The following is a 25,853-nucleotide window of genomic DNA, read 5'->3' as shown; positions in this document are numbered from 1 at the left end:
TGTGGTCATTGCAGTGTTTTCCCAAGATACCTACTGGTCCTGGATAACTCAGAAGAGGGCAGGAAAAGGACAAGAGGAGTATTATGGACTTCTGGTCACACACCAGCTTTCTCAGGGAGAAACTATGCCAGGTGTTCTCACATTCTCCTTCAGCTGTTACAGAGCAGGTATGAGAACAGAAGAGGGTTGTTCAACAGCTGCTCTGCATGAACACACCCTGCAGGGAGTTCCTGAAAAGTCAAGACACAGCAGTTAATTCCTTAAGTTGTTTATTTATCATTGAAGAAACACACAGCAGCAAGTTCTGTGTTGGCTTCAGTGTGATCAGATCCCTAATCGTTGTTACCGCACCCCAGCTTGGAAGTCAACACAGCCATTACTACAAATCACTTTTTTTTTTGGAAAGGGAAAGAATTGACCCTGAAGGCAAAGAATCGGGGGGAAATCGAACAATTTCTCCAAAACCACACATTTTAAATATGACAATATTTAAAACCCCTTGAAAGGCATGAATTATCCAGTAATGGAAAAAGCAGTTGTGATATTGGCAACAGAAAATACATAGCCCTATGCTGACCAAAACACTGAAATGGTGAAAGCTGCAAGTTGGATTGTACACTGCAGCAGTGTATACATTACTGGAAACTATGACTGCAAAATGGCCTCAGAGGCGTGATGGCTTCAAGTAACTCTACAGAAAATATCCCAGTGTAGCTAATGCTCATAATGTTTATTGTATTTAATTCAAATTTAAACAGCTTACTGAATTTAGATAGTGATAAAAGAAGTCTCAGAAACCACCTGCCCTCCAAGATACCTACGTAAAAGAGGGCTTTCCTATTTTTTTTGGCTAATTATGCAAATTAATTTAGCTCTGCTTTTTCAATAATTCCACTCTGTGAACAGAGGTGTTTTCAAATGCGTGTTCTGTGACGATAATACCCCATTCCAAACTAAGAAAGACTCCAAATAAAAAGGGCAGCCTCTTCTGGTGCGAAATGGAAGCTGTACTGAAGACAGCTGTTGGGCTTGCTTCTTTTTATTTTAGCAACAAATGACCCATGAAATAAGCATCATTTGAAATTTCAAAAACTGGCGTTCCAAATTTCCAACCTTCTGCTGTGAGTTTTGTGCATGATCAATCTATATGAGTAAGTAATTCATGCTTTCATGTTACCTCAAAAACATCGGTTAAAGAATTCCAATCGAGAATGTTTATAAGCACAAATATAATCTGGATTCCATCAGATCAAAGCTAAAACATCGGTTAAACTCTGTGATTCCCACTTAACGTCGTACAGTGGTCCACCCTTCCTCATCTGTCTCGTTCTTGGTGCGGCGCACGGGCTCCCGCTCCTTCTCTGCTTTCCAGGAGCCCTTCTCCTTGTCCCCGTCTCTCTCCCGCTCTTTGGATGCCGCTGGGGGAGCAGAAGCTGGAGCAGCAGCGGGAGCAGGGGCTGCTCTCCGGACTGGCTCCCGTTCCTCTCCCCGCTCCTCTCTCCTGTCATCGGCGCGGCGCCAGGAGCTCGCTGCAACAAACACAACACAACAGCTCTGTCACGCTCCGCCAGCTCCCTGCCAGAGTTTAAACAAACAGGCCGACCTGGCACTCTGATTTACCGATTCCCAGCCTTGCCAAGAGGTCATACAACCATGAGGGCCAAATACACGTTTTAGTTTTACAGGGAAGTAACAGCAGCCCCTTTTCAGATTCGGGGTGTGGTGAGCAAGCCCAGTGCCATCTTTAAAACACAACAACTGCAGTAAGAATGTTTGATTGATGTACATGGTTTTATCATGTCAAAATATATTCTTATATTATTAGCGGAATTAAAAGCACAGAACTGACTCCTTAGAAATGACTGAAGCCTGAAAACAGAAAAATCCTCACTTAAAAACACTTGTGGAAAACGTTTAGGTGTTCACTGCATCAAAGGACAGGAAATGACTCTTCAGCCTACTGAATTACACAACTCCACTGGTAATGGCATCTACCACCCTTTACTACAGGAACTGTTCATTTCCACCAAAAGGACGTCAAATGTTCTACCCCAGCTCTGTGTGAACAAAGCTGTGGCACACACCAAACAGCCAAACACCACAACTTCTTGATGCATTAAAAAGCACCCAAAATCTCCACTCTGAGGACACTCTGCCTTTCTGCCAGCAGCAGATCCCTATCTGATCCCACGTTCTGTTCCAGCCTGATCCCATGTGCCGGAGCACCCACATGTGGGACAGAGGCAAAAAGATTCTGAACATTAGAATGCCAGAATTGGAAGACGTGGTGGTCTCTTCAGGCTAAAAGTATTTGCTGTTACTGTATTTGTAGAACACAGCAAAGGATTAATAAATAGACAAAATTAAAACAGGTTACTGTCTGTAATTAAAATAGGTTAGTCATCAAAATTACTACCATTAATAGTGTGAAACCCATAAGGCCTCATTTGGAAATATTTCCCTCATATTTTAATGGTTTTAAGAAAAGGGACAGAAATTAGTTCCTGGGATGTCTGTCTTGATAATCTCAGTACAAAGAATCCATTCACCCAGAGCACAATCCTGCTATGAAAAGTGCACACTTGAAATGTTAATCCTCTACTGTAGATGTGAAATGCTACTGTGAGAGAAAAGAACCCAACTACAAATAGTTAAGATTCACTGAAGAATCCTCAGCTACACCAAAGCTGCTTTTTATCACTTTGTTTACACAAAGGGAGTTTAAAAGGCTGAAAACATAACTTATTCCCCTTTGCCCCCGTGCTAGCAGTGTCAGTGACAGGAAGGCCCTGCCATGACTGGGACACTTTGGGAACGGGACAATAAACCTACGTTCTTCCCGCTCGGATCTGAGGGGGGGTCCTCTCCTGAGGGGAGGCTCTCTGTCATCGCCGCGTCGGTCCCTCATGTCACGGCCACCTCTGTCCCATTCCTCACGGCGACCCGAATCTCTCCAGCTCGAGGTTTCCTCAGCTGGGCCTCTTCTCCAGCCAGCATCATCCCTGTGGCCATTCAAAGCAGAACACAAAATGTTAGCATTTTACCTTGGCTGTGGAAAGAAGTGACAATTAAGCACAACCCAGGTATTTTCAGACCCAGTGGTGGTGAAACAGAACTTTACATACTCTCAAAGTTGCATTTGTTTTTCTGGAGCCTCACGTGGAATTCTCTTGAAAATGAGTTAAAAATAAATAAATAATTATAAGCAGTAAAGCATTTTGGGCTTCCTTCTGTAAACAAATGACATCATCTTAAAAATAACAAGCCAACAGGACCCCGAAATGCCACTATCCATTTGCTGCCTGAAGTGCTTAATTTCACTCAAACCAACCCCTGTTCTTTTCACTTGGCAATTCCACATTATTTATCAGCAGGGCACGTTTTTTTTTTCTTTGGCAGAAACACTACAAGTATTTGAAGAGAGAAGGCAAACCTGGGGCGCCTGAACCGATCGTCTCGATCGAAATCCCTCTCCCTGTCGAACTCGCGGTCCTTCTCGTTTTCATCCCGCTCTTTGTCTCTGTCCCACTCCCGGTCTCCTGAAGGTCTGGAGTCTCGGGGAGGGCCCCAGCTGTCCTCACGGGCCTTCTCTCTTTCTCTCCATCCCCCTGTAAGAAAGAAACACACTCAAAGGAATTTCTGGCTGACCTCTGATCTCTCTGTAGACAAAGAAGCCTTTACCTTCCCTCACCGAAACTGGTTCTTCAAGTTTGGACCCCTGAGGATCCAGCTCAAGATGCCTGTAAAAAGCCTGCACATTGAGTGGGAGCCACAGACAGAACACTGCACAAACTGCTCAATGTAAAACCAGCAATCCACACCTGGTGCCAGGAGAGCCTGTAACAGCTCAGCAGTGCTGATCACACCCTGCAGTTTTCAGTCAGAAACTATAAACTCTACAAGGACCTCGTGCAAAACAAGGGCAAGAAGAAGTAGAGGGAGTAGTTTAGACAGTGGGTTCCTTTGTGAAAATCCACAAGTGAGATTAATTTTTTTGAAGAACTTAGTGCTTTTTAAAGCACTAATTTAAAATATGACTGTTGTTACCATCTACTTATCACAGTGCACTCTGCAACATCACCCAGTTATTGAGGAATGGGAGTTCTTCATTGTGCAGCCTGCTTTGGCTTTCAACAGGAAAAGCTGGAGTACAACTTTTGATGTCTGTAACTTTTCTAGAGGTTTGGATTACAGAATTCGTGTCTGTAAAAGTTGATGTGGTGCCTGTGAGCACATAAATAAAAAGAACCAGGAAACCCGAATCATATCTAACATTTAAATGTAATTGACAGCTCTGAAAAGAATCAGAAACAGGTATTCTAGTCCCCATCAACAGGACTTAAGGCTAGAAACAAATGATCTAAGAATAGGATAATTCCGATTTTAAGGCACCTCAGATGGTCTTCTAGTCAAAACTCCACTCCAAGTGGGACTTCACAGAAGGGTCAACACAAAACCAAAAAAGGAATGTTAAAACCAGGAATATCTCTGTACACATAAAAAAGGGATTATTAAAACCAGACTCACTTGAATGAGGTACCAGAATCAAATATACAGAAGGGGTAGGGTAAGAGTCCAACGTGTGCTAATCTAGTGAGAATGTTTCTCTCCCACTAAAGCATTCAACTTATTTTGGCTTTGCACACAGGGAAGTGATCAGCATTACTCTGGGGCCTTTAGGTATCTTCCAGGCAAGCAACAGGCAGTGCTGTTTTTTGGTTATGTTTTTGTTTTTTTAATCAACCAAATTAAAAGGTTTAACTATACTAAGTAAAGGAGTATGCCCATTAGCCAAATTAATCCAGATGTTTTCAGATTCTCTGATTTCCCATCTCTGCATGAGTGCATTACATCTGTTATCTACTGGGCTAACACACCCTTTGGAGGGATGATTACTACATTGCTGTGATTTACCTGGTTTGCCAAATGGCCTCCAAGGACCTGGCCTCGAATCATCACCACTACGCCATGGACCCCTGTCATCATCTCTCCTGGAGAGCCTGTCATCGTCAGCGTTGCGCCATGGACCCCTGTCGTCATCCATGCCCCGCCTGGGCCCTCTGTCGTCATCCAGCCCGCGCCGGGGACCCCTGTCATCATCCATGCCCCTCCGGGGACCCCTGTCGTCATCTGCAGCTCTCCAGCTGCCCCTGTCATCATCCAGCCCGCGCCTGGGTGGCCTGTCATCATCCAGAGCCCGTCTGGGCGGCCTGTCATCATCCATCCCACGCCGGGGCCCTCTGTCGTCGTCCGCAGCTCGCCAGCTCCCTCTGTCATCGTCCAAGCCGCGCCGGGGGGGCCTGTCGTCGTCCAGCCCGCGCCGGGGACCCCTGTCGTCATCCAAAGCACGTCTGGGTGGCCTGTCATCATCCATTCCACGCCTGGGACCCCTGTCATCATCCATAGCACGTCTGGGTGGCCTGTCGTCATCCATTCCGCGCCTGGGACCCCTGTCGTCATCCGCAGCTCGCCAGCTCCCTCTGTCATCATCCAGAGCGCGCCTGGGCGGCCTGTCATCATCCAACCCACGTCTGGGCGGCCTGTCCTCTTCCCCTTCCCGCCTAGGAGGCCTGTCCTCGTCCCCTTCTCGCCTGGGTGGCCTGTCCTCCGCTGAGTCGGTGGAAGGACGTTCCTTTTCCTCCGCAGGACCCCGGCGGGGCAGATCATCCCCCCGGCGGGGCAGATCATCCCCTCGCCGGAAGGGCCTGTCATCATCCCTTGGATCTCCTCGACGCCAATCTCTGCAAAACCAGGGAACAAGGAGAAAATAGGAGCTGACATCCAGGAAAGCTTTACATCAACAGTATCAAACCCTCAAAGCCATTGCTGACTGCATCTGCTAGACGAGTGGCTGCAAACAGATTCTACATCTACAGATAAACAGAGTCTGCATCTACAGAGTGTGCAGCTTCCAAATGCTCTTTGTAACTGCCTTCACTGTTACGGGAAAGCAGTAGGTCACCATCCCTCCAGTAAAGACTGGGCAGTTTACTATCTCCTTCCAAACTCCAGTTTGAAGGGGATAACTACAGTCCCCTGTTGGGTATTTGCTGCAACACCGAGCCTAATCTGACAAACTCAAGCTAAGACTCAGAGAATCAGAATTAAAAACCCCACAACCGTCAATTAAGTGTTCTCCTCCCTCATGACATACCAACCCTACAGTCCCATCCCTGTTTTCATACGCTTGGGCTCAGTTCCAGCCCCAGGGATTGGCAATACTTTCACTGACAAGCCTCCACAGTCCGGCAGGACAACGCAGTGACCTCGTGAGCGAACCCACGGCTCCTGCCCGATGGTAAGCAGGGTGCACCGGGCTCTGGCAGGCTGGCAGTGCTTCCAGGGACTCTCCCTGCTGGGATGTACGTGGGGAGTACAGAATCAGTGAGAATTTTCCCTGGGCTGTTGAGCCATCAGTTCATCTTTGAAATACGTTTGGACTTGTAACACTGAAAAGATCTGACACAGCTGAGCAGTTCGAACCTTCAACTCTTGTCACTTCCCTGGACACACCGTTCAGTCTACTGTCTACAGGATTTTACACACACATTTAGACCACAACCCTTGTTTCTGTCACCAGACTAATTTATTTCTGGAAATTAACCTCCCTCAGCAATAAAAAGAAACAAGGAATAGTACATCACAGAAATGTACTGGCAGATTTTTCCTGGCAGGAGAAGAGAAGCTGCACTGGGGTTGAATCTCATGGTTTTAAAAATTAAAATCAAACCCGAAACACAAGAAAAAAACACTCCCATGTTTAGAGAAATTCACTATGCTACTAAAATGTAAACAAAAGAACAGCAGTGATTTGCTGCAAAGCAACAGATGTAGGACTCCAAGAGGTGAGAACAAAGAGGCAACAGTTTGTGACAACTCTGCCTCTCAGAATTTTGAGCAATAGCAAGCAGTGCATCTCCTCATTTCAGAAGAATAAGGGGGAATCCAATTACCATTGATCTGTGAGATAAAAACCAAGCCATGGAGATTGTTAATCTCCATTTAGACTCAAATTGGATAATATTCTCCTTTGAAAAATCTTATTATTTTGCCATAAAAGACATAAGGAGAAATGGTTATCAGTTTCATCAAATGAACAAGTATTTAATTCATTCAGGTACTGTTTCAGGGTTTTAAGATTTTTAAATCTCTTCTAAACTACTACTTTTAAGCTACTGCCACTCTAATTTTTAAGCTATTACTTGCAGGTGAGGTTATGTCTCTGTTGTTTTTACTGCTTTTTTCTCCTTTGACAGCTTCAGTGATCATTTCAGCTTTTGCCCTTCTTTTCCCTCTTAGAAACCAAGCCAGTTTCTCTTATATAACCCATTTTAAAATAACCTCTAAAACCCCACACAGATATACAAGACTTGAAGGATGCAGACAGCTCTACCCAACAAAGCAGAAACCTGCTGGCAAAGTTCACACCACAGTGCCTACCACTTTACAGGTTCGTAACTCATTTTTACTCGATGCAGGCAAACAGCAAACGGAGCTCAACTCCCCTTTGCTGTGTGTTTATCCTTCTAGTGTTTCTTGACTACCAGCATGTGAGATCTGCTGATCCTCTGGGACAGCAACCTGCGGCACAATAACTGATGGGCTGTGCCAAGCATGCCCTGCCCCTGTCACTGAGTGTCAGGTCTGTTATCAGCTGCCATTTCATTGTTTCAACAGGTCTAGCTCTTGAGGGTTTTTTACGGATTTTCTGTGAACTAGAGAAAGAACAAGAGGTACCACCACAAAATGACTTTTTCTACTTAGTTTTTATAACCAAGCTATCTTTCCTGCACGGTGGAGGAACAAATACTGGCAGCCTAATCATAACTGTGAATAAAGCTGCTCCCTGTCCCAGAGACAGGCAGCACGTGCTGGAACTCCTCTGTCTGTAATTTGTTTCCTCTTGCACCTGGAACAACACATGGAAAACCCTGGAACATGGTGATCCCCTGCAATTCAGCACTCTGGGGGTTGTGGTGCAGTACAATTGCTTGCTCTGTGACTGCAAGGATGTGTGTACCAACATGGCACACTCAACCAGTGCTGTGCCATTTCCATCACAAATTGCCTATCACGCAATTTTTAGAGCTTTTCTCCTTGCATCAGCACCCATAGAGACTTTTTGAGGCATATATCCAATAGCTGCACTTCCAGCTAGATCCTGCTGCAAATTAAATCTGATGCTCTGTCATCGGTGTTACTGCCTTTATCACTTGATGCAGAGATTCATGTTGGCATCACTTTACTCAGGTTTGCAGTGCTCTTTGTATCCAACACATTTTCCCTTCAGGGTTAAAATCCAGCTGAAGGTACACCAGGGACTAACTAAGGAGTGCACCTTTCTGCTGCAGTTATGTCTGAGCATCATCACTTTTACTTTGATATTTCCTAAATTCAGCAAATAGGAAATAATGGAGAAACATTCCTTTACTAAAAATTACGTAGAGATACGGATTTTTACTTTTATCAATATATCCTTTTACTATTCCCCAGTATATTCACTTCAGTAAGAGCAAGGAGGAAAGTTTTACCAAACTTACTATTTAATGCAAAATATTGCTAATTTTAACTCCTTAGCAATCACTTGGCTGCCTTTCTACATATAAATAGATGCATTAAACACTTTACAGAGTCACAGGCTGCTCTGGGTTGGAAAGGACCTGAAAGATCACCTCATTCCAATTCCCTTCCACCAGACCAAGTTGCTCAGAGCCCCATCCAACCCGGCCTTGGACACTTCCAGGGATGGGGCAGCCACAACTTATGCATTATGTGAATAATTAAAGGCTTCACTCAAAGTTTCATCCAATTTTTACATTTTGCAAATCAAGAGAAAGTGGATCCCTACCAGGAATGGCAACACAGCCTTTAAGGAAAGACAGAATGCTATTGTTTATCAAGAGATCATACTCTTCCAACTCATTAAAAAAAAATTACTAGAGAGAGTAGGAGTAAATTAATTTGCTTCCACTGGAGTCAGAGGAAGCACTAATGGATTTAAATTGCTGCACTGGAAATTAGGGTTAGACATTTATAAAAATCTGTCTACCTGGAAGGCTAATTAAGCCATAAAACATACTGCCAGCAAGAACCAGCAGTGCTGTCTCCACCAGCACAGGCTTTTAAGGACAACTAGAGGTGCACCACCAGAAAAATTTTTAGCTACAGCTCATCCTGATGTGGAGCAGAAAAAGGGACAAATGTTAAAGATCTTATTTTCTACAACTGTATGAACAGTTTTCATTATTAGTGAACATATCCAAAACCCCCAAAATACATAGATATAAACAACTGAGGATTTTTTTTTTTTTTAAGTGCAAAGTACCTTCAGACAGTTGCCCTTCTCTGTTTAATACAGTCCTTCAGAACTTTGTTTAATTTATGGCATGTATTTTCTGCCCTGGGACTCACTCTGGGACTTGCACAGGTTAAGACTCTGAATTTTGACTTTACTATTCTTATATATTATTGTCAGTCTTCTTAACAGAAAATCTCAAAGAATCTCATCGTTCAGGAGCCCTGCATTTGCTTGTCATCTGTATTTACACAACTGACACCAATGTTTGAGTGGGGGAGGAATTTTTAATTCAAAAAAGAAACCAAGTAAGCAAGTTGTTCATCACACACAGAAGGTGTCTGGTACCCTTCACATATCTCAGCTAAATAAAACAGGAATGTTATCTGAATGCAGTTCCAAGATAAAACCTCTCTCTCTTTCTGGGATCCTCATGAAGCAACTTTTTAACACAAGGTAACTTTCAGATCTGCAAAAGGCATGAGATATTACTCAGTTTATTATTGCAGACTTAGCAGTGCCAACAACCTGGGAGCCCAACTTTGAGCCCAACACAACTGGTGCCCAGTAACCCCTGGATTACCTTTCCACTGGTGCTCGACGCCACTCAGATTCTGGCTCCCCACCTCTCCTCCAGGAGCTTTCAGACTCCCTGTCACCCCAGCGAGACTCCTGTGTGTCAAAAGAAATCAGGAACATGCTCTCTGAGTACTTCAAAACCAAGATTTTCAATACATAACTTACTTTCAGGGCATACTATGTCATTAAAAAGTCACTAGTCACACTGCAGGGGAAATACAAAGTTTACCAAAGATCTTGCAGATCCACTCTCTGTGTTTGTCTCCTTAAATGCTTTTGAAGTGACCCCAGTGAGCAACAGTGAGCAAAGAATCCCAGAACTGCAAATGGAATTTCTGAAGTGGTACAGATATCTCTCTTGGAACCTGAGCCAGCTTTTCCATAGAGTCAAGTGCTCATGGCTAGGAGACCTCTTATGTGAAAAATACCCATACTGATTATTTACTTGACAGACTATCCAAGCAATTTATACAAGCCCTGATAACTTATCTTTGGGGTGTTACTCAGTGAAGTATGTATTTAACAAAGAGAAAGGCTGTGGTAGATGAAATTTTTAACTAGTTCTCTTGAACGGTAAGTTCTGAAGAACTTCTGTAGAAGGCTTATGGTACTCAGTTACATTCTTTTAAATCCTTAAACATTCATTTGCAATTAACTTCTGCTTTGTTTCCTGTTGGATTGGGATAATGTTTCTAGATTGGGATGTTTCTATTTGTAAACAGAAAGTTGCACACACCTCTTGTTTTACATTATTGCATATTTCTTTTCTTTTAAAATAAAAAACTATGAGTTCATGTTTAGTCTGGAGTTTTTCTTCAATATCTACTTTAATTCCTGACTTTGTCATGAGAAACTGCACTTGCTTCCAATATAGTTTTCCTTCTCTTGTGTTTAAGAAAATTTTATCCAATTCTCATTTTAGCCTTTAATTGTTTAATTTTTAAACAGCTTGGAGCTCTTAGCAGTTTCTTTATTTTACTCTAAGCTCCAGATTCCAGATCCTGATAATGAGTGACAATAATTAACTACTGAATTAGCCACTCCCCCAGCTTAAAACCCAAAAACCCCCTACAACTTTGCAACGCTAACATCATCTTCCAAATAATCTAGAGAAAGAGCAGCCAAAAGGAAAACAAACCTGCAGGCATTACCCACCTTCCTTGAAAACGGGTCATCCAGGCCCCTCCTCTCCTCCTCCCGACGGCGCTCCCTCTCCTCGATCTCCATCTCCCTCTGACGTTTTTTCTTCTCCAGCTCTTCCAGTTTCTTGACCCTCTCCTGGTATTCCCGCTGCTCCTGCTCGCGCTTCTCGCGCTCGATGCGCTCCTTCTCCTCGCGCTCTGCGGGGCGGGGAACACACGCACAGCTCACCAAGACAAGTTCCACTACTCTGCTGTGTGCACAGAGGAGTCACAAAACACAGTCTGACTCCTTGAAAAAGAATAAATAAAAAGTCCAGACATTGCCCGTGATGAGTTTAACTGACCACAGAACCTGTTTTCTGAAAGTATCTCAACTCCAAAGAAAAGGAGCCCTGATACATCCATTAACGAGACATCTTGAACAGCCCGCAAGAAGTTCCAATACCTTATGTTAATTCCATGTACAGACCACAAATGTGCCAGCTAAAACAGCAGTAACTACCCCTAAGCATGGTGGGGGATGCTTTCCTTAGGGAAGGCCAAACAAAAAAATCAGCTACCAGTGTCAAATTTGATATTCTTGACTGCTTCGGTTTTCGTTTGCTTTTTAAATACCACGTGACTATGAACTTTGATACATAAAATCTTCATCCTCCGAGTGACAAACAGGACAGGAATTCACCTTACAGGATGCCAACCACCTCTTCTCTTCCAAAGCCCTGAAATGGGCAATCAGGGCTATCAGACAAAGCAATTCACAAAGAAAGGTGTGCAAGTCGCTTACAGTTCTGAAGCTCTTGATCTGACACCAATGTTCCCCTTCTTTTCTCCTTAAGATGTGCACAGACAAGTGGCCAGAACTCAAACTAAAGGCTAAAATCAAAGACTCCATTTCTCACTCGCCTCCCTTACTTTATTACCTCCTTTATTCACATCTGGGAGCAGGGCAGGGCAGGAAGCACTGAGATGCTTTCATTTTCCCTCCCTGCCACGAGGCTTTACCCTCATCTCTGTGCTGCACAGGTAAGTGTTCAGGAGGTGTCTCAGCTAACACAGAAAGGCACAGTACCTGAGAGCAACGAACAGTCTGCTCCACTGACTGGAAACTGAAAAGATTCCCTCCAAAACTGGAACAGGGACATCAGACTCTAGCTGTGTCACACAGATGGAACGGGTCAAGGGTGCAAAGGATGAAATACCAATGCTCTCCATCACACCTTTAAGCAGCTGCTCCTCTCGTAATCTCTGCTCCTCCTCCTCCTTCTCCCTGTAGTAGGTGATCCGTCTCTCCTCCTTGCGCTGTTTCTTGCGCTCCTCCAGGCGATTCCGCCTCTCTTCTGCCAACCGCTCCTGGAACTGCTTCAGCTTATCCTGGAACACCAACAGCACGCCTGAGATCAACACAACTGCCCTGCCCCACAGAGCAACAGCAGCTGGACAGCTACAGACTGCTAAAGAAAGCTACAAAACACAACCACAACCTCTTCTGTGTAAGAGAACACAAAATACACCCCAACTTAGAAGACAATCAAATCATCATACGCAATATTAGTCCTTTATCTGCTTTTTTTCTGAAAAGGAATTGCCTAAATAATATTTTACCTGTATCTAGAGTATTTTACTTAGAATCACATAGAGTTACTAATTTATTTTAACAAAATAGTTTTCTGCTTTTTTTTGGTAAAGCCAATTCTTACAGAAACACAGTCAAATATTCAAAGCTATGAACAGCCTCAGGAAATGTGAAATTTTAAAATGTAGAGCAAGGAACAGAGGCACAGCTCTTTCCCTAGCCTTGTGGTCTCATTTGTTTTTAAATATTGCAAACACAAAACACAGCTTGACCAAAAAAAAAAAAAATACTTAAACTGTCAAAATAATTTCCAGACTCAAACACAAAAATTAAAAAAATAGAGAAGTCTTTCCACCTGTTTCTCAGCTTTGGTGTTATTGCCAGTACTATGCCATCACCACAGTAAGTCCAAGTACTTGTGCAGATACAGCTGACTGTCTTTGTGTCACCCAATGATCACTTACAAATTCTGTACTGAAATTAATGATTTACCCATCTTTTATTTTCCACAGAAGCTATTTCAGAAATTGTCAAAAACTGTAAATGATAATGTCTAGGAACGGGAGCACAAAATTTCCTTTTTTTTTAAATAGTCAAAGCAGAAAACAAACAATTCCACAGCTGTGAGCCATTTTAGACACTAATTTGTTTCCAGTTTCATGAAGAACAACTGGGTCACAGTTTTAGTTGCTCACTTTAGGGGAGTACTTTGTTCCAGTGCCAAATCTACTGTACCTCATACACTGTTCTTCGGGATGCTTTGAGCCTGGCTTCAAACAGATCTCTATCCTCCAGCATCCTGGAGAGTCTGCTCTTGTGCTCCAGGGCTTTCTCACGCTCCAGCTGCAGGGTGGTGATCTAAAAACAGAAAATACACAAAGTACAGCTTTACCGTGCATTTGGATTCAATCTACCTCAGCCACTAGAAAGAGAAATTATCTTTTCCTCTTTCAGAGCCAAGAGAGAAGATGTTGCTGTTGCAGCACAACCCAACTGCAAAGCCAACACTTCATTCCTTCTTCTCTTAGATTGACCCGGGGAAAAAAGGTAGTGCAAAACCCACTACTTTTCATCCACTGCTAAAAGTCTGAACAAAAAAATTCTTACCCTTTCTTCTTCCTGTTGCTCCCAGAGCTCCATATCATGCACCCTTTGTTCCTCATATGCAGTCTTTATTAAAGGAATTTCTTCTAAGCGCTTCGCTCTTTCAAAGTAGTCGATCTAAATAAAGATAACACAGCTTTAGCACGTCATAAACACAAAGCCCAAATCTGCAAGACTCCATCTTCAGCATCCCTCGAAGAAAACCCTCATATCTGGAGGCTTTCTCAATATATCTGATATAGTATGGCTACGTAACAACCATGCTGGATCATATCAAAGGCCCACTTAGCCAAAAACCTGCCTCTAGCACCAGCAACTAAATGCTCCCCTAGGCAGGACAGGCACACACACAGCACTCTCTCAGCATCAGCTCCCAGCATCTCCTGGCTAGGAAGCCTTTTTATATTTTAAGCATCAGTGGATTTCTCCTCCTGTCCTTCTGAACTCAAAGGAGCTTTTCACACACAACAGTGTACTCTGGAGAGGACTCCCGTGTGTCTGTGACTCACAGCATGAAGATCCACCCTCTACTACAAACAGCTCTGAACAGGAGTCCTGCTGCTTCCTTTGATGCTTCCTACTCCACTGCCCCTGGCTGTCAGTGCGAGAACAACTGCTCCCACCATCAGCTCTTGTGACAGGTACACTCTTCCAGACTGACACATCCTCTCCTGAGAAATCTGACAGACAGAGGGGTGCTATTCTACATGGACATTTCTCACACACAGCCAATCCACACCACGGGTAATTCTTGTTGCCCTCCTGTCTAATTTCCAGTTCAACTGCATCTTTTTAGAGATAAAGAGACTGCAGACAGTGCTCCAAATGCAGAAGAACCAAGTTGTCATTGCTGGCTAAGAATGTTAAGTTTGGAGCCCATCAAATGATGCCAACCTAAAGACTGGGGGATTTTTTTTTTCCTGCTTCCCTACATAAAGTTTTATATGCATCAAACAGAACATTTCAAGGGCATTTCTTTTTTGTACCACAGCTGATAAATGTTTTTTGGTGAAGAACTCTGTGAAAAGCTTTTCGGAAATCCAGCTCAGTTACACCCATCAGATCACCCTTACTCATGTTTGTTTTGACAGTACAGAGCACTCCAAGAGGCAATCCTGCCTTAAATTCTTTTATAGAAGCTGTGTGCCTGTCCAGGTAGATCACATTTACTCAGGTGACCACTAACTGTACTGGGTCATGTATTTTCTGCTGTTCTGCCCAGTGTGAGCAACAGGTGAGTTCCACCTTGCCCAGGTCACATGTTCCTATTTCCTGTGCCACATTTCTCACACCTTTATAGCTATCCACATTTCAGACAGATTCTTTTTTCCCATCTAGGAGGACTCCAGCAGTGGAACGCCTTCTGTTTCAGCGAGGACTAACACAGTTAATGAATTTAGTTTCTCCACAGTGACCTCCCCTTCTCCAAACATTTAATCTTCCCTGAACATTTTTCTAATTACAAGACCCAGTTTACATAAAGTTTAAGGGTCCTGTTTCAAATCAACTCCATTAATTAGGACAGACTTCTGCAGTGAAACTGGAGGCTCCGATGGTTTATAACACATTTATCCTTTTTCAGTTTCAAACAATAATATTTCCAACATCGGTATTATCCACACACACACATATATATATGTATGCATATTTGTGTATCATCACAGGAGTTCACATTCACTGAACTCCAGGGTGGACATGGGTTTCTACCCTTCCTACTTTGTACCTTTTTCTCCTGATTCTTCAGACGTTCCTGAAGTTCCTTCTTCTCTTTCTCCAGCTGCTCGACTTGTTTAGCCATAATGAAGTCAGGATCCAATTCTTCAAGATCCTATAACCAAGTAAAGTTATCAATACAAAATAAAGCAAACGTTTTTTTCTGTTGCAAATGTGATTTGTTTACTTATTCATTTAAGCTTCTCTGCAGTTTCCCCCTCAGCTTTCAAATTAATTTGCTTCAGAAACATTCTGAATTGTTGATTTTTAATTGAGACACAGTCCAGATACTACAAAATTGGATCTGGAGGTCTATTTTGTATTTCGGACACCATTTAAGCAACAGGGGAGAGGGAAACAAAACAAAACACCCAAAACGAAACTCCCCCAAACAAACAAATAGAGAGACAACAAAAATCAAAACCAAACAAGGTGCTTACTCCCACAGGTGAAAAAGGTCCCATCCAAACCCAGAGTTCAGGTTTACTTACACTGTCTCACTCTTAAGAGAGGCTGTTTTTAAGACCAGTTACAGTACAAAGCCAGTAAACCCCATGAAATTCAGGCAGCCCAGCAACGTAACACCCAAAGGGTAAGAAAATAACCTGACAGTGCAACAAGCCCTTTACCTCAATATCGATATCTTTAAAGGCTTTGGCTCCCAGTTCAGTTTTCTTGATCTGCTCCAGGCGCTCCCGAACGGTTTTCTTTTTGATCTGCTCATGCTCCTGCAGGATCCGCTCCTTCTCCCTCTCCTTGGCCTCCTGGCGCAGCCTCTCCTCTTCAGCTTTGCGCACCTTCTGCAGCTCTGCCTCCCGCTGCTCCAGCTCCTCCTTCTCCCTCTGGATGTTGAGGCTCTCCAGGCGCTCCTTCCTCTCCTCGATGGTCTGACGGCGCGCCAGGATGCGCTGATGCTCCTTCCGCGAGTTCTTCAAGAAGGCGGTGACCGCCAGCTGATGCTGCTCCTCCTTCTCTTGCTGCATTCAAATGAACAAAAGACAGTGATGTATGCAGCACCTCTTGAAAAGGGCAGAAAAGATGGCAAATGCCTCTCAAAGAAAACTCAAAAGTTCATTGTATTGTCCGGACTTGCCAACTGCACGGAAATACAAATGTGATGGCAAACCTAATCCCTCATCCAAGTGGCACCCAAGGGTAGTGGATTCCATCAACTGACCGGGACCCTGCTGTCTGTAAAAGACAGCGTTCTGCAACATGGCTTAGGTGTAACAGTTTCACAGTTTTCTGCCCAAAAATACGGCACACCCAGATGTTACTGACAGTGAAATTCCAAACCGAAAGAGGCGTGGGGGTCAATCCTGGTTGACTCTGCACGTATCTGCACACACACCACCACATGGACCGTATTTCACCTGAGCTCCTTTGTAGAGTTTTGTAATTTTCCAGACACACTAATGTAAGAGAAAAATATCCTAACTGACACGAAGCACTGTCTGTGAGATGATGAAAAAACGAGTCAACAATTTAGGCATAAACATTGTATATAAACCCACTGTAATGGCCTTACAAAAGGCACAAGGGTTCTAGATATCAGCATACAGACTATTCTTTAGGCAGCCTTCTCAGCTCCCCACCATTCTCCAGAGCACCCAGAGAGTTCTTTGCAGAGATTCATGCTGTACACACCAGGAGGTGTAATTGTGCCAGCTCCACCAAGCAGCAAAACACTGCAGCCCAGTCAGCTCCCTACAGTCCCTCAGTCACGCTGGTCATGAAATGCAGCCATGAAATGTGAGCTCCTTCACAGGTATTTTTAGCAATCTGTCACTTCTAGGGCATTCAACAAAAACACTCAAACATCCCATGCTTTGTGGCAGATCTGCAAACATGTGCAGTTAAATGGAGGTGCCAGAAATGCAAAAGTGAAAAGCTTTAGATGAATTTAACGATTCTGTGAATTATAAAAAATGTGACAAATTAAAAGTTCTGAAAAGACTGAAAAGTTTTGATCTGAATAATGAAGGGGAAAAAAAGGCTATCAGCTTGTTCTGTAGCTTCTCTACGCACACAGATTGATATTAGCCTTGATAATGCTCCCCGGTTTTATGGGCATAATGACAAGCACTTATGTCATTTATGTTATTCAGCTTCCTGTACCAACATGTCAAGTGTGAGATTGTCATTTCTATACATGAAGGTACAGATAAAACCACGTGTTTTTTTCTTTCAAAATGACCATCTGACTAATACCAATCACAAATAAAATCTTTTTAGGAGAAAATGTAGATGGAAATATTTTTTATCTTAAACACTATCAAACAGGTAACATGTGTTCAAACCAACACCTTGAAGCCAAGAGCCCCAGGGAGGAGGACAGGGAGTGACAAGAACAGGGCACTTCTTGAGCTGGAGGATCTTTTGTTTTCAGGTTCCACTATGAAGTTACATTTCAGGTTCTTCAAAACAGCAGTTTCTCCAGGAGGAATAAAGGAAGCAGGCTCTTGGATTTTCAAAAATGCATGCAAAATTTTAAACAAATCCTAGCTCTGCAGGCTCACCTCTGGGAAGGTTATTATTTGGTACATCCTAATCCTGATAATATATGCAAGACTGGCAACTCATGATTTAATTATAACCAAACACTAACTAGATGAGTTTTTTTAAGAATGACTTTGTCACAAACACAAATAACTGATTACCACTAGGCTGAGAAAAATGAAAGTAAAATGAACATCTAATCTGAGAAAACACACTCATTAAAATATAAGCTTTGGCATGAAGTGTTGAGTTATCAGCTTATGTTTCTACTTAATCCACAAACAGGCAAATGCAGCCCGTCATTACTGTCAAATTAGATCAGATCACTACCACGATGCTCTGAAAAACACTTCTGAAAATAAAACAAATGTACAAAAGCAGCTACTCAAATCCTCACAATGTCACGTTAACATAATCATTTAGAGAGCTCACTGCCTTTCCTGTGTCAAGGAAAAAGAAACCAAGGAACTCCTTCAAGTGTGATCTCCCAACTTCAAGACAAGCAAAAACTTCATAAAAGGCTGGATAGAAGGTAAGAGATGAACTTCACAGAGTGCACACAGGCAAAATGTCAGATTTTGTCAACATTTTGGTAACACTTTAAACAACTTACCATTAAGTGAGGAGGCTTAATGACTGCAAGAGCCTTAGCCAGAGCCGAGGACATGGCAGTCAGCTGGTTTCTGATTTGCTCAGAAGGCATGCTTTGGAGCTGAGGGCCTAGTGGGGCATCCTCTCTAGTACAGTAATTCAGATCTGAACCGAAACTCAGGGTCCTGGTGGTGTGATCAAGGCGAACCTTCACAAAAAACAAGGGGAAGGAAATGATTTTATTATTTATTGAACGATTTCTCTGTTGCTCTGCCTATGACCAATATGAGCCAACAGAAGCTATAAGCAGAAATTAAAGAAAAATTAGCTGCACCATTCTATGAGAAATGCCAAATTAGTAGGAGAAATACAGCACCATGAATAAAAGTTTGTTTTAATTCTATGGTTCATACAAGAAAAAAGCCCAACCAACCCACAAAAAAAAAAATATCACTGGAAGAGGCTGGGCTTAAAATGATTCTATGAAATGAGCACTGCAAGACAAACCATTCTTGCCTCTTCCTCCACATGAGCAATCCACAAAACTAAGAACCCTAACTTCAGTGCAGGGAACTGCAACACTTCACGGTGCGTGTTAACCTAAGTGAATCAACCTACCTTCATCTAAAAACCTAAATGGATAATTACTAAGCAACCTCAACTAAAAACTACCTGCACCTCGCTGCTGTTCTCTCAACATGGACACTTTACCAACAGTGCACTCCATCTCAGACACTGGGGTTTCACTTCAGTGCCTTGGTGAGACACAAACCAACGTCAGCAACTGCTGGCTCTTTAGTCTTGCACAACTAATGCAGCACAGGCAGCAATTCACATCCCTGTTTGTCAGACCTGCTTCAGGATATGCTGGGCTAAATGACTGGGGCTCACAGGGCAAATTTTGTTTTCAACTCCCGGTTCAACTGGACTCGCATTAATGGCTGTTGACCTAAATCAAAAATACACACCAGACTGCAAATGATCTTCAGTTCTTAAAATACTGTCACACGCATCTTTCACCCTAGCTTATCTCCATCTATCAGAATCGATTCTTTTCCTTGGGTTGCATGTCAGCCAGCTCATTCACATGAACCCATTCAGCACCTCTCAGGAGTCATGTCACAGCACCCACCTGCAGGTCACAGTGCCTGGCGGCGTCCACGATGCAGCGCTCCAGCGTGAACGCATCCACGAAAGGAACCAGCGTGCACAGGCGAGCAAACTCAATGCTCTGGTAAATCTGGGCCACCTGGGTGTCAACAGAACCATTAGGTATTTTTCCTCAGTAAAAAGAAATCAGGAATATAAGTTGTTGCACAGGCCTTAAGAGTTTACTGACTAAACAGTCAAAAAACGAATGTATGCATATTAATACAATCGCAAATGCCCTTCCAGGATTTTATTTCTGTACTGCATTCAAACTTCACCTGAGATGAAATGCCATTCCTGAATGGCTGCTTTGTATGAAGGAGACTGGCAGCAGTAACTACACACAGCTATGCTGCTAATTAGCCTTCAACCATTTCTTTAGCACACCAGAAATAACACTGCTCTCACTTGTAATGAAAGCAGGTCAATGAAATGTGCATCCTAGAAAACACTGGATACAAAAAACCAATCAAAATAAACCCAAAACCAAAGCAAAGTACCCCCTCTAGACCTTCCTCCAAAGAGAAATTTTAAGAAACTTGGTAAGTAATGAAGAAAAAACAGGCAAGGGATTACACCACTGTACCCCTCTATCAACTACAGCTACCACGGCTGTACCTAAACAATGTACAAACCAAAGATACAGGTTATATACTGAGAAAATAAAATCTCAAAATCATAACGCTCTTCTATTTGATGGGGAAAAAAATTACTTCAGCATGAAATTTTCCAACTTCCTCTCCTTCCAAAGCATTTACTAACCTATGTATACTTAGGAACACACGTTTTCTTCACTCTCACCTGCTGCAGAAGGCGAAGAATGGTATTGTTTTGCAGGTGAGGAACATACAGCTGCAGTTCCGGTTCCTTTTCAGCTTGGTCTTTCACCCAGTTGAGAACCTATCAAAAGTCTGAAAAGTTACTCTATCTGCATCGACCCACACAAACTTCCCCATTAAAGTACAAAGCATGGTTCATAAATATTCCTGGATTACAGCTCATGGAGCAGCAGCACTCCTGTCCAGAGAGTGCACTGTTTCAATGAAGAGCATCTTCTGACAGAGCACTCATTCGTAGCAGATAGCTAAGAGTTTTTGTATGAAGGTGACTGACAGTACTGGCAACGTTTACCACACTGCTAATTTACCTTCAAGTTCTTTTTAGCACATCAATTATCTTTGTTCCCACTATCGAAGAAAAAGAACATGATGTGCTTCACCAATTGCAAAATCTGCACTAACCCAATCAACAGCTCTCACGTTACTCTACCTCCCAAGCCTCTGCATTTTAACAGTGAAAAGTCACTGGTATATCTTTCCACTTTGCACACAACCCACTCGCCTGCACGTGCCTGCACACAGCTTTCTCACTTTGCATATTTAAACAAGATTAACTCACTGTCACCTCCACAAAAAAAACCTTCTGACACATTCCCAAAACTCTGCCTCTTTATGGGACCCTCTGAAGAGCACTCCAGAGACCTGAGTGAATTTTCATTCTACTTCAATAACATGCTGCAACTCATATATCAGATGTCACGGGCACGTCACCGCAATGGAACCCGACCAAATCAAGCCTACTTTTGAAAAACCTGGCAATAGAAAAAGCTAGTTGATATTTACCACAAATCAATATTCAAATAACAGACTATTAGTCAAGACCAGCTACCACCCAGAGCTACAAAACTTACCTTGCTGACACGGGCACTTAACTTGAGCGGGTGAAAGTCTACCTCAAGCCAATTGTAAAGCTCTTTCACTTCTGGGACAACATATTGCACTACGTTGAACCTGACCTGCAGTCGACAAAAACAATCCAAAGACCTCAAAATGAATACAATATCAGTCAACAGTTATGCATTAAGACTTTCATATTCAAGAATTGAAACAGGTACCACATGTGCATTTTAATACAGATTACTTCTCATTAGGACATTCTTAACTGCAGTGACAGTAACTCTACACTACACCACTTAAATGTATTTAAAAATGGAAAAGGAGACATAAAACATGTAAACAAGGTAAACAGGCTAAAGCACCATCCTCAACTTAGCCATTTCCAAGACACAAGGCCTAATACACTTGTAGGCCCACAACCTAAAATCCTAGAACAAGCTAGAATCACACATCTCTATTCATGATCAAATTGCTGAAGCCTTAAGTTGTGGTTTTGAGGCAAACCAGAGAGGTACTGGAAGAAGAAATAACTTACATTCAAAGCTCATTGTGCAGTGTATGTTTTAGACATGCATGTGAAGGACTGCAAAAAAATCAAACGTTCTCTGAAAATACCTGTGACAATGTCTGATTTGTTTACAGGTATCTGGGGATAGATATCTAAGGATTGACCAATCCAGCCTCCCTTCAAATGAAACACAAGGAAGTTCTCAGAATCACTTAGATTTGCATGGTCCGCCATTTGATATATGACCTGTGCTTATCCAAAATACATTTAAAACAGGAAAAGAAACACTTGGCTCAGGTAATTACACACCTTAGCGTAGGAAAAAAACCCCAACAGTTCTAGTTCACAACCCACTTCAGACCCCTCAATTTCAAAACGACATTTATTGCTTGAGTGACATAAAGGACCATATGGAATCTGACTGTTCAGTGCACCCAAGAATTCACTGTCACTGCCATCTCCAAACAGCCCTTGTGAATCTGCAGCTTCAACAATGCACCGCGGGTCACAAAATGAACCCAACTGCCGCCCCCCAAGTGGGCACAGCGCTCCAGAAGGAGAACAGCCCTCAGTGCTGTAAAGCTGCTGCCCTGGCACCAGCACCTACCATGTCATTGATGAGGCTGGCACGTGTGGGCGGCGCCTGCAGCCCCAGCAGCGTCGCCAAGCGCCGCTGCTTCTCCACGATGATGCCGTCCATGTCCAGCAGGCGGGCGATGTCGGTCCTCTCAGGAGTTATAGGGATTGACAGCGTGGCCAAAAGCACTCGGGTAGACATCCTGTTGATGGAGCAGAAGCACAAGAGGTGAACTGCAGGAAACACTTAATTCGTGCATGTGCCAGTTCAAGAGAGGAATGAGCAGCGTTTACGATGCACAACTGTGTAAAAATACCAGTAATAACAGATATGCCACCTGCACCGTGAGGACAGAATGCAGAGTTCCTCAGGAACAAGAGGAGAGAGTTTTGTAACTTTTATATGGATGTACATACATATATATACAAAGGAATTATGAGAAATTTAAGCTGCCTCTGTAAATACCAAAACATTATAAAGTAATGAAAACAGCAGAAAGTAGCACCTTTAAAAACTTCTTTTAGCTGCAAATCCATCCCAGTCATTTTGAATCACTTTATTTTTTAAAATTTACAGGGCAAGACAGATGTACTTTTCGATGTAACAAAACAAGTGGCATTCAATAGTTAAAATCTGGTCTTAGTACCCAAGTGAACAGGAATGTAAGAATTTCCATCACGTATTCATTATGACCAGAAAGGCCTGTAGATGAACTTCAGAGGTTAATGCAGTCAGTGATTCTGCACACCTCAAAAGCCTTGCCAGTTGGTACCTATTACCAAAAAACTAAAGGCCCCCTGGCGATGCAGATATTTATACATTAAGTTTACATTAGCTATTGTGAAACCTTGAGAAATAAATCCCACCACTCAGAAGAGAAAAAGGAAACAAAACCCCAGATACTCCTTGACTTGCTTAGCTTCCAAGGCAGGAAGGGAAGGAAGCTTAACCAAGGTGATCCTGGTGTTCACAATACTTACAGTGCAGCTTTGTGAAACATCCTTCTTGCTCTAGGATTTCTTTTGAGGCAATTAGGATTGGCCAATTTAGGCAGAGCTGCTCATAAGTCATGCCTGTCATCTGCTTCTTTTTTTGGGGTACATTTTAGTTTATTTTTGAACCTAGGGCGTTAAAAATAGAATCTAAGATCACATTATATGTCCTTCCCCACCTCTGCATCTCCTCTTGGGTGAGATTCTTTCGCATTTCTCTTGATAAGTGATACAGTCGGTGAAGGGTGGACGCATGAAAAAGAGCATTTCCTGATTTCCAGAAGACAGTTGAAACTTTGTGATAGTAGTTCGCCATCAGCTGTGGTTTGGGTGGTTTCTTAGACAGTGCAAATAGTCCATGGATATCTTCCACTGCTTTGAAAGCTTCCTAAAGAGAAAAAAAAAAAAACAAATACAGAAAGTTTTTTGCAACACCCCAAAAAAAGAAAAATCTGAATTCATTAAAGGTTCTACTATTTTACTACTATATCAATTGTACTATTTATTGGCTTTACCATTTTTCATAAAAATAGTTTTTGTGATCAAACATGGGTACAGTTTCCCTAAAAAACACAAGACAACCTGGAAATGCCTTAGATGTAACTACTAAATCCCTAAAATGCAAACAGCACACCAGAGAGTGTTCTCCAAATTCACAAACCCAAAAAACTACAACCTTGGCTTTTAAAAGAATTTCTTGGCTTTTTAAGGGATTTGATGTTAGAAATGTTGGCAGAGGTGGAGGCGTCATCACAGCATCACAGAATCAGCCAGGTTGGAAAAGACCTCTAAGATCATCAAGTCCAACCCTTGATCCAACCCCGCCGTGGTTCCCAGGCCACGGCACTGATGCCACATCCAATCTGTCCTTAAACACCTCCAGGGATGGAGAATCCACCACTTCCCTGGGCAGCTCATTCCAATGGCTGAACACTCCCTCTGGAAATAATTTCTTCCTAATATCCAACCCAAACCTCCCCTGGCAGAGCTGGAGACCACACCCTCTTGTCTTACTGAGAGCTGCCTGGGAGAAGAGACCAACCCACACAGTCTGCACCCTCCTGTCAGGGAGCTGTAGAGAGTGATGAGGTCTCCCCTGAGCCTCCTCTTCTCCAGGCTCCTCACTTTCACAACTCCACGTGACTTCAGCTACTTTACCAGTTCCTGCTCCCGACAAAGCTCGGTTTGAAGTGCAGGACCATCAGACCAAGCATTCAGTGTGCAAGTAGCACCATGTTCTGGCCATTAAAACTTCACTCTAGCTCTCATCCTTTCTCCACCTTGCTACCTATACCACGGAGGAGCTGGCTCTGGAGGGCACAGTGTGCCGGGGACAGCGCTGTGCGTACCTGCCACAGCTCCATGCTGATGGCACTGTCCAGCTGCACGAGCCTGGTCTCCAGGTGCATGGACTGGCTGTCGGGGTTGTTGAGGTTGATGGCTGTGCTTTGGTTGTGGTGGCGCTGGATCTGCCCCAGGTGCATCCGCAGGTTGTCACAGAGCTTGCGGAACTCGGCCTTGCGCGTGTACTGCAGGCAGAACTTGAAAGCTGCAGAAAGGAACAGCACAGATCAAGGAACGGGAACTAACGGGGACTTCACTTCTAAATGGGATTCAAATGTGTAAATCAGAACATTTAAAGAATCTGCATTTGCAGTCAAAGGATACGTGCCAGGAACATGACAATGCTCGATTGGCCATGACCTGTAAGGGAGGCCAATCCACCTTCAGCAGACCCACGCAGGGGTATAAACATTCCCCCATGACTGCACATGCCGCGCTTGCCAAACTTCTACAGGCAGTCCCACTCCCTCCAGACATGAAGTTATGTAATACTCTAACCCCAATCCCCCTCCCCGAAAAGCTAGAGGAAGCTGCAACAGCAGTGCAGCAAGCACTTCATGAAATACAAGTAAACTCCACCTGAGGAATGTCGAGGCTAAACTGGCTCGGATGGACTGAAGAGACCTTTGTTATTCAGCCTGACTGCATTTAAAGAGACAAGACAGAGATGTTCCGAATGGGAAAAAGGACTTTAGTCATGAACAACTTGAGTCCATATTGGTGTTTGAGCTACAGGGTGATGGAGAAGCCTAGAAGGTAACGGAGCTACTGTGTATGTCTCAAACATGGATGGCTGGAAAGCTGTGGAGGCAACCAAGGACTGTTGGCAACAACAACCAAGGAGTGCTGGTAGTGACACACTGTGAGAAAGAACAGGATGTGGCTGGAGAAGGGGCCATACAGAGGTAGGGCAGCACTTTTCTAGGACAAAGGTCCCTGTTCTGGCTCCTGGAGATAAGCACAACACAGCAGAGTGCAGGCACAGGCATGAGGCTGAGAAGCAGGGACGGACTGTAGGGGGGGAACCAAGATCACCCAAAACTCACGAGGCCCTCTGAGCCATTTCCAGAAAGGTCCAGAAGAATGGACTGTGCATGGTAACTGATTTGCA

The 25,853-nt window shown here is 43.4% G+C and overlaps 1 protein-coding gene and 2 non-coding genes across 3 annotated transcripts; all 3 read right to left on the bottom strand.

Annotated features, from left to right (window-relative positions):
• Window positions 1–252: 252 nt before the first annotated feature.
• Window positions 253–25,172, bottom strand: EIF3A (eukaryotic translation initiation factor 3 subunit A). Its single transcript, XM_027890856.1, has 19 exons — window positions 25,067–25,172; window positions 24,748–24,947; window positions 23,578–23,786; window positions 22,437–22,608; window positions 21,336–21,440; window positions 20,447–20,545; window positions 19,629–19,745; window positions 18,519–18,704; window positions 16,036–16,383; window positions 15,417–15,521; window positions 13,697–13,810; window positions 13,325–13,447; window positions 12,234–12,387; window positions 11,030–11,214; window positions 9,879–9,967; window positions 4,915–5,741; window positions 3,434–3,608; window positions 2,833–3,002; window positions 253–1,529 (listed from the first exon to the last, which is right to left on the bottom strand). The coding sequence occupies exons 1-19, from the start codon at window positions 25,170–25,172 to the stop codon at window positions 1,288–1,290; spliced, it is 3,726 nt and encodes a 1,241-aa protein (XP_027746657.1). The 3' UTR covers window positions 253–1,287.
• On the bottom strand, window positions 19,954–20,085 carry LOC114060967. The gene has a single exon (XR_003572011.1). It is a non-coding gene; the product is annotated as a small nucleolar RNA SNORA19 (small nucleolar RNA).
• Window positions 20,738–20,861, bottom strand: LOC114060968. The gene has a single exon (XR_003572012.1). It is a non-coding gene; the product is annotated as a small nucleolar RNA SNORA19 (small nucleolar RNA).
• Window positions 25,173–25,853: the final 681 nt, after the last annotated feature.

This window comes from Empidonax traillii, unplaced genomic scaffold (assembly GCF_003031625.1).
Source record: "Empidonax traillii isolate 1590-97213 ecotype Southwest subspecies unplaced genomic scaffold, ASM303162v1 scaffold301:size691294, whole genome shotgun sequence".
Classification (NCBI taxonomy): Eukaryota; Metazoa; Chordata; class Aves; order Passeriformes; family Tyrannidae; genus Empidonax; species Empidonax traillii.
Note: the sequence above shows the minus strand (reverse complement) of the source record. Positions and strands in the feature narration are given on the sequence as shown.